A 15,112-nucleotide genomic window follows, 5' to 3' on the forward strand; every position below is an offset into this window, starting at 1 on the left:
TGGCATTTGTTGTGGTGTTTCAAAACGACCATGAAGCGAAATTCGCGTTGTGGCATTTGTAAAAACGGCCACAATTCGTTGTGGCTAACTCAAAACGACTACAAAGCGAAATTCGTGTCGTGGCTTTTATGATATTTGACCACGACACGTTCTGGTTAAGTTAGGTTAGGTTTGGTTAGGTTACTCGGATAGGTTGAAATTGGTTCGAATGTTTTAGAGTGTCTGATGTTGATCGGGAATGTGCAGCTCCCAGAAATGTTTTAGCTGTTGTTATGAGCATTAATCCATCGGGTCTCTATCAGTTAATAGTGGCTTGCCCCGTACATCATACTTTTCCTATTAGCAATGGAGTCTAGCTCCTTTCGGGGGAAATTTTTGAATTGAAATAACATGACTTCCGATTTGTACCGGAAACCCGGGCCTTTTTGTCCCTATGGTTTCCATATCTGGTCTCGGCTTTCGTTTACCTAACTCCGTTGTCGAGATTAAGGAAGGACAGACATACAGACAGAATTTATAGGCGTGCAATTTTTTTTCAAATTGTAGCTCAACAACAATTTCGTGGGAATACAAAATAATTTGTCGATTCGGATATAAACACGACAGCGGGAGGATTTATCGGTTTGTTGGGTTAGAAAACGAAAAAGGAGGCCATTTCAAAAGTTCCAAAAATTGCTTTTTCTTACAATCTTATTTTGTTTTATAGTAAAATAGGCGAAGAATTGAATACGTGGGAAAGGCAAAACAAGGCGTGCCGCAATTGCCGGGAGGGATGTCTCCAGGGGAATATTTTTATGGAAAACCGGTCCCCATTTGGAATAAAACCAGGAAAACACCAGACCGGACCGTCGTTCGAAGGAAAGTAATTATTCTTCCGTGCAAATGACGCGATGAGAGAGAAATTTCCAAACTAGAATAAAATAAAATTCTGTATATGCCTTTGGAGCCACCGATACGCTCGATCAATGTCGCGATCGCTCGTATCCGTATGGGTGTTTGGCAACACTTATCCGCCCGAAAGACGAAATACGTAAAATATCGTTAGAAACGGGAATCAGTGGACATACATTTGTAATTGACTCTAAAATATACTATCGATACATAGAGTGGTCATGACCTTGGTTACAGCGCTCTTGGTGGCAACGACGGATACTATCGACCAGTTACAATACTCTATCTCGTTTCCTTCACGCAATACAAATACCACGCGCCTTGACTAAAAAGAAAATGGCCAACGTGTATTCACTTTTCCTCAAACACGGCGTCGCTTCAGCCACTCTATGTATTATATTCTAGCTCGTTGGTGATAACTTTCAACTGTAATTAAGTGAAACGTTAACGAACGGGACCCGAAGAATCCAGAACGGACCACATGTGAGGTTGCCGATAGGGGGCGCAATGATCAGGACGGACGAGAGGAGTCGAGAGGGTCATTTTCATTTTTCATTCATTTAGATTTATTAATCTTGAATAATTAAAGATGCCAGGAATATTTTCGAGTGATTTCGATGCTAATTGTAAGAAATTCGAAGTTTCGTGCTTTATGGTTAAAAATCGTTTATTATTATTTCCGTAAAAATGTCCGGCAATAAAGAAGATTAATAGAATAAAGTTTTTCTATTTAAAAATAGCTTACTTCGTAGTTTTCTTTTATTCTGGCTAACAAAAGACTTTGAGAGGTTATGAATTTATACACGTTTTCTGCAATCTACGAGGATGTATAGTCAGCTGGGCAACATTTTCCTCTTCATTTATTTTATTTATATTATTTAATTAATTAATTATTTATTTATTTATTTTTTCTGTTTTAGCTGTTATGTATATATAATACGGGAAAGTGTTGTAATCGTGGCAAACTTGACCCTCCGGGGTTTTTACAAATCTCCGTTTTCAGACACAAACTCCCCCTCCAAAAAAAAAACAGAAAAAGATTCCCGGATATGTGTATGTGTGTATGTTGTGGTTAAATAAATACCTTTCCAATGAGAACGGAAGAAAAATGAGGACCGATTTTTGATCCCCACTTTATATCAAAAATGACATCTACATCAGAGAACGTATTTGCATTAACAAAGAGAGGGTTCCCGAATATCAGCGTAACCAGAATACGAGGCTTACACACGTAGTGTCAGTACAGTACAATAATCCATTCTCCGCAGATGCCTTATTTCCTGGGCGAGTTCTGTGTACTTGCTGACTTTTTCAGTGCATGTGTTTTGTATATTGTAAGTGTTTGGAATGGATATGTCTATAATGTATGTGATTTTATTGTGTTTGTCGATGATGATTGTCTGTGTGGAAATTGTTTTATCTTTGATTATGGCTCTGTCGTAGTACATTCTGCGTGTGTTCTTTTCTAATACTGTCTGTGGAATTGTTGTGTCGGTAAAATAAACGACTCTTGTTAACGTATATAATTAACTTTATTATAAAACAAGCGTAACTTTGTGATAATACAAACGTAACTTGTGCCTTCAGGCCTAAGTGTCATCACAGCTAACGCACGACTGCCCTGAGACAAAGGAACATGACAAAGGTTAAAGGTACGGGCAAGGGGCAATTCGGTGTGGGTTATCCCCTGGAGGTTTACATACATAAATGGAATGTATTTGTAGTATGGTTCGTGGATGTCTATTAATTTGTGTTTCTTTGCAAGCTCTTGGTGTATTATATTTACTACTTGATTATGTCTATGTAAATAATTGGTCTGTGCCAAGAGCTTGAAACCACGTGATGTGTTATATAGTTTCTGGCACGATGTGACATTTCCTACGTGTCATTTGTGAGTGTTGTATCTTTGAGCATGTGTTATTATTATTTCTGCCCTATAGGCACAAAAATAAACATACCTATTCTGGGTTTGGCTGGGCCTACAATAGGACTGTTTTTTTAAAAAATTTTTTCGCCCTGTGGGCACTAAGAGGGCCTCTTTTAGTAGGCACAATAGGACTGTTTAGATGATGAGGGACGAGACCCAACATATTAAGCCCTGGTCACACTATGCGATTTCCAGCCGCGCAGGCGACTGCAACCGCGACGGCGGTTCCCGTTAACTAGTAATCCCCCTCGAAAACCGACGCGACTGCAACCGCAACTAGAAACAAAAAGTTTGTTATACTCGCGCCGATTGCAAACGCGCATCCAATCAGCAAACGCCTTTGTGCCACGTCATACGGTGACAACATTGAAAATAGTTCGTCCTCATGGCGGATAATTAGAGGATTTATACTTTTACAGAATTGAGATTGATCGAGCTTATTCGGGCTCACGAATACCTGTGGGATTTTAATTCTTCGTTTTATCGAAGATTTTATCTTTTTGTGTATTCTCGCCAGCTATATCAAAATAATTGCCTTTTTTTATTTTATTCATTCCAGAAAAGGAACTGCTTACCATTTTAATAAGAAAAGTGGCTAAAATTCCGTAAATACTATGAAGTAGAACGTAAAATGTCGGTAAACTCACGGAAGTAGTCAAAAACAAGCTACTGTAATTTTATTGGTTTATTATAGGGTCACGTGTTTCCGATTTGCAACGTCAGCGAACAATGTGTGACCAGAGAAGACGCGCGCGACTCGCGCTTGTTGCAGTTGCGGTCGGCTGCGCGGCTGGAAATCGCATAGTGTGACCAGGGCTTTAGAGACAGACCACCTTACGAAAAATTCCTTGAGATTTTCGACCCGTCCGAATCCGATTCTGGGTTCCCCAGAGCAATAGGTTGACGCCTTACTCCACTCGGAAACGGTATGTGGTGGAGACGGGTGGTCCGACCGGATATGTCGGCCCCCGTCCCTCACCACCCGGCCGCTCCATTGTGGCTGGGCCGAACCCATAATGGGCTTGCTAAATAAGTAGTGCCCACAGAGTGGAAAGAGTGGAAAGCTTCTTAGTGCCCACAGAGTGGAAAGAGTAAAAAAAAAAACACCAAACAAGTGTGCAAAGGAAGAAAGGAAGACTTTTAACCTCTAAGACGGTGCGCGTCAAAATAAATTTACATAATTTTTTTTTTTTTAATTTTGAAAGTAAATAAAAAGACGTTTCATTCTTTAACCCTTTATTTAAACTTTTCTAAACAAGACAAAATATGCTGTAGCGATAAGTTAAACGCGTTTCTAAACATTCTTTATTTTACACTCCCGGCTATTATGCATACATAAGCAAGGAATCGTGTCAAATGACGCTCAGAGTTTTTTGCAAATCTCATGTTTTGAGATCTCTTAAACCGAAAATAAGTAAAAAAAAGAAAAGAAAAATATTCCGTGTATATGTTTGTTGGCGTCTTAGAGCAGTGATTCTTAACAGGGGGCCGCTCCCCCTAGGGGTCCGTAAGAAGTTTGCCGGGAGCCGCCAAATTATGCAAAATTTCCTTCATAATTCAATAAAAAGAAAATTGATGTATAACCGAATATCGTATTGAAAAGTGAAATAAGAAAGATAAAGTTTTCCTATTTAGTTTTTGTTTTATTTATTTCTTATTTCTTTCTACATACAACTTTGTTAGTACATAAGAAATACAGTAGAGCATCGATTATCCGACCCCCGATTAACCGACTTATCGGTTAACCAACCGCGTTCTAGTCGGCAAATTTAAATGTCCGCTAGTGATGTGGCGCTACAATATTTGGTTATGTCTTGGCTACTTTAATTTCAGGTAGAGAGCATACATTTTAAATTAAATAAGTTAATAATACGATTAAAACTTGCAGCCCGACATTGTGACCACGTCACGATAAATAATTGCCCGTTAAAATATAAAAAGTTGTTATTACGAACAGATACACAAAGGGTTTAAATATGAGTGGCATGTGTACTTTTTTCTGTATATAAAGAAATTATTCGTAAATAATAAAATCAAATTTTAATGCTTGAAAATTCAGAAATTTTGGATTTAGATTCGCCGAAACCAAGCGTTATTTCTATTTAAAATTATTCATTGAAAATTTTGTTCAGGCCAGTTTTAAATGATGCGACCATCTCCATTTATTTGAATTTTTTCAAAGCGCATTTCGGACAGATCAAGGAATGTCCACGTTTCTTCTTGTTTTTCAGGCGCTTTAACAGGCCGTTCGGTGATATCTTTTTTTCGCACATTGCACATCGAATGATTTTTGCACCAGTAGGTCTACTCTTGTTAGGATTTTTGGCAGCTTGTTCGCATGCTGTCCTATGTTCGCGTAGTCCGGATAAGAGAGTTGTTTCCTCACACGAATGGCAGATGGCATAATGTGTGGCCATGATTTTCTTCACTTCTTTTACCCGACGGTCTGTCTTTTTCATTTTGCTTATCGGAGTTTGACACATCGGACAAACTCTCCAGATTTTTCTAACACTCTCTATACACGTCTTGCAATACAGATGGCCGCACGTGAGGGTGACCGGATCGATGTAAACATCGAAACAAATCGGACATCTGACGTGAAAAATATCTAATTCTTCTGCCATTCTTCGATGTGGATTCCGAACAATTGGCCAAATTATTATTATTCTACAGTACAAATTGTTTGGATTGTTTATTCGTTCAATTATTTCGTACCCAATCATTTTATAATTTAATTTAGATGCTGTACTTATTAAATTTACATCCTTTTTATACAAGAAATGCATTATCGTGTCGAAGTGGTCCTATTAAATCCCGTTTAGCCTAATAACGCTTTAAAAATTTCCTACAAATCGCCTTTTTCCCTGACGGGGCAGACAAAACACATAATTATATTTTCCTATTTTTATTTATTTATTTTTTCTTTTATTGAAGATCTGTCCCAGCCATTAAACACTCGTAGAAATTCGTTCCGAATGTCTTTTTGAGTGGAAAAACGAGGAACATCCTCGTTTTTCGACTCAATGTTTCACAGTGACAGCATTTAATGGGTACAGTTGAGACACACACTGTACGTGTCGTTTTCGCCTCTATAGGTGTCATACGACACACACTACACAAAAGCCTGGGAACATTACAATTGAATAGAAACACATACATCACACTATAGAAGGCTATAGAATATTGAATACGTCGTATTGTTAGGAAATTCCTGGGGTATACTATAGATTACTCCCTATGGAATTTCAGGACTTTGATTATATACTTGAACTCAGGGGACCGAGACGAGTTCAACGGTACCCTATTTTTGGACCGGAGACGAAAAATAAAAAAGTCATCATACTTTTTTCCGGCGATCGCGCGTTGATAGGGAGTCGCGTCGCTCTCCGCTAAGTCGGCCTCGCTATCGCGATCGGGAGTCCCGTCGCTTGCCGTTAAAATTGCCTTTAGTAGACGTTTCTCCCCTTTTTTTACTTTGTTCAAGAACTACCGTGAATCGATCACTAGTTTAGCACATGGCGGCGTGTGGTGGCGCCCGTACGAGAGGTCAGTCGGGCCGCCATGTTCGCTGCCATAAGTAACATTAACCGAAATGGCGATCGCGCGATGATCGGAAGTCGCGTCGCTCTCTCCGCTCTCGTATCGCGTGTTTAATGCTCCGGGAGATGACCGTAGTCCGACGTCACGGTTTGCAGACTTTACCGCAAGATGGCAATACTAGCAACTACGGTGCCGTCTGCATGAGAGCATTAAAAAAGTATGGTAACTTAAAAAGTGTGTTAACTTTTTTATTTTTCGTCTCCGGTCCAAAAATAGGGTACCGTTGAACTCGTCTCGGTCCCCTGAGTTCAAATATATAATCAAAGTCCTGAAATTCCATAGGGAGTAATCTATAGTACACCCAATTCCTGAATTCAGACACACACTGACACACTTATTTAATTTTTGTCTTGTTTTGGTTACTATGCCTTGACTCTGGTCCGGCCTAGTACACAGCAACCGGTGTCAACCGAGTATAACTGACTAAACCCAACATAATAATAATAAAACACTTTTCTGTCTGGCCTCAGAGGTGCTAAATTTGACACGATGCTGACTTTTCGTTATTGTACAATTATTCACTAACAAACAACCCTGATACAAGAGAAGATAGGCCTGAATAGGGGCCAGTTTCCCATAAAAGTCCCCTGCACGCGTAATAGCCAATCTATAAGACCGGTTCTACGGTCGCCTAGCGATCAAAAACAGGCTATTCGGAGTATAGTGCCTGCTTTCTGTTGATGTGGCGTTAATATGCCGTATACTCCATATTAACATTCCATCAACAGAAAGAAACAAAGAAAGACACAGTAATACGATTATAACTTTTATTTTGGCACCAGGGTTCGCATATATCGGCTTTGTTTACAAATGGCGTCTTAACACACGTCATCTTAATCATTGATAATATTAAAATCGAATGTTACAATTAATTGAACAACGTTAGGCTAAACTAGTTGGTAAATGAACGTGTTAGAATCGAGGATGCTTACTTTAACATTATTTCTGTTGTGTTTAACCACAAAAAGGTTATCAGCATCTTTCAATACCGATGAATTGAATTCGATCAATTACGAGGTGGATATCTTGAACGTCCCTGTCAAAATTGGCGAAGTAAGTCCATCTTGTCATTTATATTTACTTACACCGACACTTCATATTCAGTTTTTTTAATTCTTATTTCAGAGAAGTTACATTATTTGGGTATATCTGAATGAGAGGTGCATTATCAGAGCTCTCGATCGCGGGTATGACTATGTAGATAACGTAGTGGCATGTGAAAAACGTGGCAAAAATGAAACTGATATTTAAGTTAGATTGAATATTGAAATGTAAATTCTGTATAATGTGCTATATTACGGTAATTATTAATAATTCTGTTATAAAATATACCGTTTTTATTCTGTGCACCTTTGTACTATGAATCGTATAAAATGTTGGATACGATTACACCTCCAAATGGGACAGTTTGGACTTTACCGGAACCGTAGACTATACCTGTGGTGGCAAAAAAGTCAAAGCAACCCTACCTCTAAACGTCGCCCTTAGTCGGATATGGCCCCTCCAAATTGGCCTACTTCTGGGCACTGTCGGGAGTGGTGTGGTGCACTCTGTCAAGACTGTGATATTTAACTATTTGGTCTGGGTTGACTATGCTGGTTTTGAGTAGCCCACTTGACCACTTGTAGAGTACTTGATGTTATATAGTTTCAGGGGAGTGTGGGACTCACCTCTGGGCGGGTCGGATGCGAGCCGTAGCCTGTACCCGAGTGCACGACTACATGCCCGGTTGTGGACCGGGCTCTGTTGCCTGCTTTGACCGACCAGGAGGGTGGAGAATGGGCGGTATACTGGTACGTGGTAAAAACTGACCTTTTGAGGCAATCTCGCAGTCATGTATACAGGTTCTTTGACTTTTTTGTTTGTATGGGAATTTACAACTCGGGGGAGAGAAACCCATCGCTGAGATTTTACATCCCAAATATTGCTTAGTGCATAATGCTACATATTGTGTAGTAATTTAATGTGTATTGTTTTTCTGTAATATTTTTGTTCGGCAGTTATGACACATTTGTTATCTTTGGCTTATTGCAAATTTTACCACACGTGGCAATATTGGCCAGTTTAATGTGATTTTTTTTTACTGTTTGTTAACATAATCTAATATTTTATTCTTGAATTTTCATTAAACTTGAGCCAAGTATTTTATTAATAAAGTAATTGGTAAAAAAAAATCATATTCTGTTCTGTAACATTTGAGGCATGTAACCTTTGCTGTTGGACTAGTTTAACATTTTTTAATCATTTTTACTACTTAGTTCTGAAGTGCTTGAACAAGGAAATCTATGTTCAATAAATTAGAATATCTAGATAATTTGTCGATAGAGATGCACTGTGGAATTGTTTCCTAATCGTTAATTGTGTTAAGTGGCTTTTCCACCAATTAATTGTTGTTTGATGATTAATTTTCTAATTGGACTAATTGGTAAATAATTGTTCTGTTGGAAACATTATTCCTTTCTAAATTTAAAATTATTAAATTAACATAAAAAAATAACATGAGTGATATTTTTGAAAGAAATTTTTCATTTTTAAACACATTAATAAAAAATACAAAATAATTGACAAACGACATTCACTCAAAATGAGTGTCTTGATGTGTGGAAGTAATTGTGACATCAATTAATTTATCGATTAACAATGAAAAAATACCATCACCAGAAATGTTAGTCATTGCAACAATTTGCTCAGTACAGACCAGTATAGAACTGCCAAATGTATAATGCATGTTCCTCATTAAAAAAGTTTAAGGAGCGTAAGTCAGTCCATGTTTAAGAAGCTTTAACCATGGCTGTGTTAGGGTGCCATTTTTCAACAATGGCCTGTATTCTAGCTTAAATACGCCATAGTTCTTTAATTTCAGCACTGGAAATGCTTTTCTTGGCTCCTGTTCTTCTGAAGAAATTTCCTCTGCACTTCTTGCTGCTAATTGTGAAGGTATTGAAGTTCTATGGTTAGTTTGGTCTTCTGGTCATCTATTAACACCCTCCACATCCTCATCACTCACCTTTATCTCCATGGACCTGCTCAGACACAGTTTCATTCACCACAGATGTTGGTTCAAACCCTTCAAAATCTTTAGTAGAAATACAATCTGGCCAGAGTTTCTTCTGAGCAGAGTTTATTGTCTTGAGGGAAACTTCCACTGTACTTTATTGATGATCCTTATGCAATGAAAGATAATGTAATGATTCTTTCAAATCTCTAAGGGCCAGTTATGTTTCATTGCCTATGTTTAAAGCACTTCTGAAATGTAGTCTTGGTATGCAATTTCTTGAAATTCAGTATGACTTATGAAACAAATAATTATCTTCTCATGCCAGATTTTTACCACATAAAATTTAAGAGCACTGTCTATTGGCTTAATAAAATTCTATTGAGTAAAAAACAAAAATGAATACAAAATATCTCTCTAAATCTTCCCACAGCTTAGTAAATAACACGAACCAAACCTTCAAAAATATACCATGAAATACACTTTAATGTAAATATGCTATGACAAGTGCTTTTGATCCTAATAGGATCTGCTTCAGGTCAAAATGAAAACAATCTCTCAAACACTTTTGACATTTATAGAATGTCTTCAGGCAAAATGAAAAAAATTTTAAAACATTGATATAAACTTTAAAGTTAAACATTAATATTCATGTTTAACTTTAAAGTTTATATCAATGTTTTAAATCATCCTTTTCAATCATCCTTTCTGTTCACCTGATCATCCTTTTTTTAATCAGATTTTTTACATTTATTTGAATTAAAGCGTATTCGTTTAATTCTTTAAATATCATTATTTGAAGTGTAAGACTTTGGCACGCATTAACATCTTTAAAGCTAAGTATGCTTACAATATGGTATGCGGACTCAAAAAGATTCGCCATCTCTGGCCTAGGTCTTTGCAAGCCTTGGTATATTTTGGGCAGTGTAGCCAGTAGTGCAGCGTTGATGCCTCTGTGCCTCAATGGGCAAGACAGCTGTTGGGGCCTCTTCTCATATACTGGCTGTATTGTACACATGCGATTGTTTTTTTTTTTTTCCTCCCTGTTACCTCCAAAGTCACGGACGCCTTGTCTTTGTACACATGCAACTGTTTTAATTTGTTTTGTTTTATTTTATTATGTTACCTCCTAAGCCATGGAGGGCTTTGTCTGTTTTCCCCCAAAAGAGTTGTTCATACACATTTTGTGTATTGAGCACTAAGGCACGTTAGCTGTTATGGGGCTCCTAATGCCTCAAGTTGTAGAGGCAGTCATTCTGTACACAACTATATGTTTGTAATTTGTATTCATTGATGTTATACAATTGGCTCTCTGGTGGCACACTGTAGTCTCATATCTCACACTTTCCTGTCATTCTTTTCTTTTCTTCATTCTTCTAACTTCTGCTATAACCCTTCATATTTCTTTTTCCAAGGCTATACCTATTAGTGGAGGTTTTCTAGTTCTTTGGTAAATATAAATGTAAATGTACACCCTTTGGATCCTGACCTTTATTGTGAAGGGCTGCTGACCAGGAGTCCGTCAAGTTGTGGATTGTGGTGTCCCACATGGCCTGAGTGAGGTTGTGTGGCCTAAGCGGTTTCTATATTGAACCACAGAACGGGCTGTGATGGGCCGTTTTGTTGGCCGCCTCATCAATCGATATGCTAGTATGGCCTGGTGTCCATCCTATGACCATAGGTGCTGTGAGAGAGCTGATAATTGCCAGAAGGTTGATGATTGGTGGTGAGGTGAATGAGACATTGGCCATAGCCTGGATAACTGAGTGGCTATCTGAGAAAATCACTGTGGGCTTAGTGAGCAGGGCACTGATTTTTTAGCCTACCATTGTCACATTTACCATAATACTTAAATGGTAATTAATGGCACAATTTCATTAGTCAAGTAGACACCAATTGAAAATGTAGTATCATAAATTTTTCAGATATCATAATTTTTTCTCTACCTCTAAGAATATTACCTCTGAAAAACTGTTCCATTCACAGCTGAATATCAAATGGTCATCTGACAATGTATCAAATCTTGTGAAAAACGGACCAAATATTTAAACTTGGTACCCTCGAAAACCAGATAAACTGTTTGAAGTTTAAGACTATTTACAAAAAATATAATTTTTTTGAATCTTTTCTTTTTATCCTTTTTATGATACCACACAGAAGTAACAGACTATCGGCTTGAAGATATAAAAAAATGCATTAAAATGACAATAATAGATTATTAAAAAATTTCACACAAAGTTAAAATTGATCAAATGCCAACCTTTTATTTGAGGATTCGGCACTTTTTACATTAAAAATAATGATGACAATTTTTCACAATAACTATCATGTCCTTTAGCCTTAATATTTAAATTAATGATTTCATTAGAGAAGTTATGTTAATTGAATTTGTTAATTCTACGTACATATTTTTTGTTCTATTTTTATGTTACTCCCTTGATTATTTTAATTTTGTTTTTATGTTATTCCGTTGGTTATTTAATATTATAATTTGAATTTTGTATTCTATTAATGGAATGCTTTAGTTCCAATTGCGTTCGAAACCTGAGGATGGCCTGTAAATCAGGCTGAAAACGTTTGTTATTGGAATAAATACATTTCTTGGCAATGATAAGGTGTTATTTATTTATTTGGTGAGTTGCTGAGTACTTTATGGTGGTAAAACTAACTTTGTAAATAGAGAAATGATTTGATCCATTACAATCCAACATGACTTTATAATATTTTAGTTAATAATTTTATGATTAATTATTGAAATAAAATCAATGATTTATGTTCTGTTAATTTACATTTTATTATATTATACTAGCTTATTTAATAAACTTATTTTTTAATTATTCCAGGAAAGAGATTCTCCGGTTATGCTTATGAAATCTAAATATGGACAGGATTACGAGTGTTTACTTCCACAACTAGAACTGAAAGATGAAATTTTAGATTTTAGTGAATCAGCCACTGTTGAAAGCAGTGACATTAAAGATCTCTTACAACCTCTCCAGAATGCTCCTTGTTTAATTAAAGTAATGAATTTTAATTTTTGTTTATTAAAAAATTATTTAAAAAATTAAATTATTATTTTGTAAAATCATTTAATGCTTCTTTTTGAGCATCTAAAGATGGAAACAAAGATTTATTCATTTAAATAAGATTACATTAATGAAGTAGACTGCATGTTAAAGGTTGGTAAAGTGTACTTAAATAAGTATTATCAGGTTGTAAAGTGAAACTTGGACATTTTGAAAGAATACTTTATTGACAATTAACTCAACAATGATTACAGTTTAGCCTTGTAGGTAATCACCATAAATATTGATTGCATCTTGCTTGCATCAATTGCATCTTTGCTGCAAACTTTCAATCCTGTGAGTGTAGAATGACTAGGAGTTTTCTTTGAAGAAAGTCTTGAGTGTTGGGTATTGTCATTGAACTGTATATTGGCAATATGGTTCTGCAGGACGTGAAATAGGTGATAGTCAGTTGGTGCCGAGTCTGGACTGTAAGATGGATGAGGCAGAATCTCCCATCTCAGACTTGCCACTTCTCTAAGTTCATTTGTGCTCTATATGTTGGTGAATTGTTGTGATGGTATTGGAGTTTGTCAATTTTTGGACAAAGTGATAAGCATAAATTTTGCTGAAGGGGACTAATCACATAGTGAACACACTAGTAATTGACTATGCCAATTTCATTATACAAGGAAATGCATTTTGCATTGCATTACACTTTTGCCTCTCTTCAGTCCTTTATTAGAGATCTATTTAATTAAACAATAAATGCTATATAATTCTAATATATTGTAATGAATACATAATACACTCTAAAAAATTTAAATATTGTAAATTACCTTTGACTGTTTTTTAAAATACATTAGTGACCATTGGACGTGTGAGAAACCGTGGGCCAGGGGTTAAACCTTTCTGACCACTTACTCAGCAACAGTCTGCAAAGACTGCCCATGCTGTCATTTCGGATGGCTTTCTATCGCGTGACAAGGGAGGTGAGCAAGTTGACAGGCATTGTTGAGAGACAGGAGACATGTTTAACAAACAAATAAAGCATTTATTATATAATTAACTAGTAAAATACAAAAGTTACAATAAGTTAGATACATCTATGGCTAATTGCGATTATAATTATATAATACAGGCTAACCTTTTTCAAAAAGGGTTTAATCTAACAGCTAGGCCTATGTTTGGGGAGAGAGAGAGATCACTGGGTTTAAAATATTTATCTCTAGGTGATAATGATGACTACGTGCTGCGATTAAGTTCTGTGTGGAAGTTCCACTGGCTTCCTACTGGGATCTTCTCCTTTGATTTAGTCAGTGGAGCTTAGAATGGCACATATACCAAGTATAACTTTCGAGTGATCGCCCTAAGCTTCCAGTGTTTAGCTCTTTTATACAATTGTTGTGGAAAAGGAGCCACGTGATCGTTCCTTGTTGACGATGACTTGCTTTTTCTGACACTTATGTGTCAACTTTCCCATCGACTTGTTGATACACCCAGTGACCTCCGGTTTAATTCTCCGTTTTTCTATCGGAGTTATTTACACTTTTTTTTAACGACAACTGTGTTAAAACCGCGGATTTCACAGATGAATAAACTTTGTACTGATAAACTAATAATTAAAATTAAGTTAACATAATGCTATGATAAAATATTTTTTAAAAAAATTAAAAAGTCAAAACAGAAAATTTATATAAATGATTTTAATAATATTTATACTATAATTTAAGAATAGCCAGACTCAATATCAGAGTAAAGACACACAAAATACATGAAGCTTATAGATCATTAGTTGATAAAATTCTATATATGGTATAATTTAGAAAAATTTTCTAAGAACAAACTAAATCAATATGACAATTCAGAAAATAGCTTTTTAAGGTTTTTAGTGGACTGATCTGTATTCTTGATGCTATATCATCAAGAATACAGGTCAGTCCATTAAAAACCTTAAAAAGCTCACTATAAATGAAAATAGCAGGATGTTGATTCTGTATATTGAAAATATATATCTGCCTATGCATAAAAAATTTTAATAGTAGATATGTTAACGATCAACCAATGCCGAATTATCGGGCTAGCAAATGGCTACAGTAATATTAATAATTTAAGATAATTTGGTACTAGAGTTAGGCGTTAGGTGCCATTTCTTGCTAAATTTAATAATTAGAATTTTAATTAAATAATTTAAATAAATTTAGGCCTAACTGGAAGAAAAGAAACGGCCCGAAGCGAGGACTCGAACCCGCAACTTCTGCTATCCGTGCAGACACATTACCAGTTACGCTACCCGGACCTCCAATCCGCTCTCCTCTTCCAGCTTATATAAGATTACCGTACGACCGACGGTCATTACAATGCCAGCTGGGGACACATTAATTGCCCACATCCTCCCAAAGGCACTCAATTGGCCATCGCAACCCCGGCAAGGCGTATATATATATAACTAAGCTACTACAAGCTCGTTATAGATAACGATCAACCGATGCCGGATTATTGGGCTAGCAAATGGCTACAGTAATATTAATAACTTTATATTAATAATTTACTGTAACCATTTGCTAGCCCGATAATTCGGCATTGGTTGATCATTATCTATAACGGGCTAGTAGTTGTTTAGTTGTAGATATGTTAAATAACTTAGAATGTGACAAATGGAAGATTCAACTGGTTTGGTTTGTTTTAGATAAT

The 15,112-nt window shown here is 36.4% G+C and overlaps 1 protein-coding gene across 1 annotated transcript in view; it reads left to right on the top strand.

Annotated features, from left to right (window-relative positions):
• The first annotated feature begins 7,211 nt into the window (after window positions 1-7,211).
• The window catches only part of LOC136979302 (protein OS-9-like), a 42,855-nt gene continuing 34,954 nt past the window's right edge, over window positions 7,212-15,112 (top strand). Inside the window, exons 1-2 of the mRNA XM_067275245.1 lie at window positions 7,212-7,471; window positions 12,257-12,433. Coding sequence (XP_067131346.1) covers window positions 7,322-7,471; window positions 12,257-12,433 — 327 coding nt within the window. The 5' untranslated portion in view covers window positions 7,212-7,321. The remainder of the gene's footprint in view (window positions 7,472-12,256; window positions 12,434-15,112) is intronic.

Source organism: Centruroides vittatus, unplaced genomic scaffold, assembly GCF_030686945.1.
Source record: "Centruroides vittatus isolate TY-2023 unplaced genomic scaffold, ASM3068694v2 contig_602, whole genome shotgun sequence".
NCBI classification, from domain to species: domain Eukaryota; kingdom Metazoa; phylum Arthropoda; class Arachnida; order Scorpiones; family Buthidae; genus Centruroides; species Centruroides vittatus.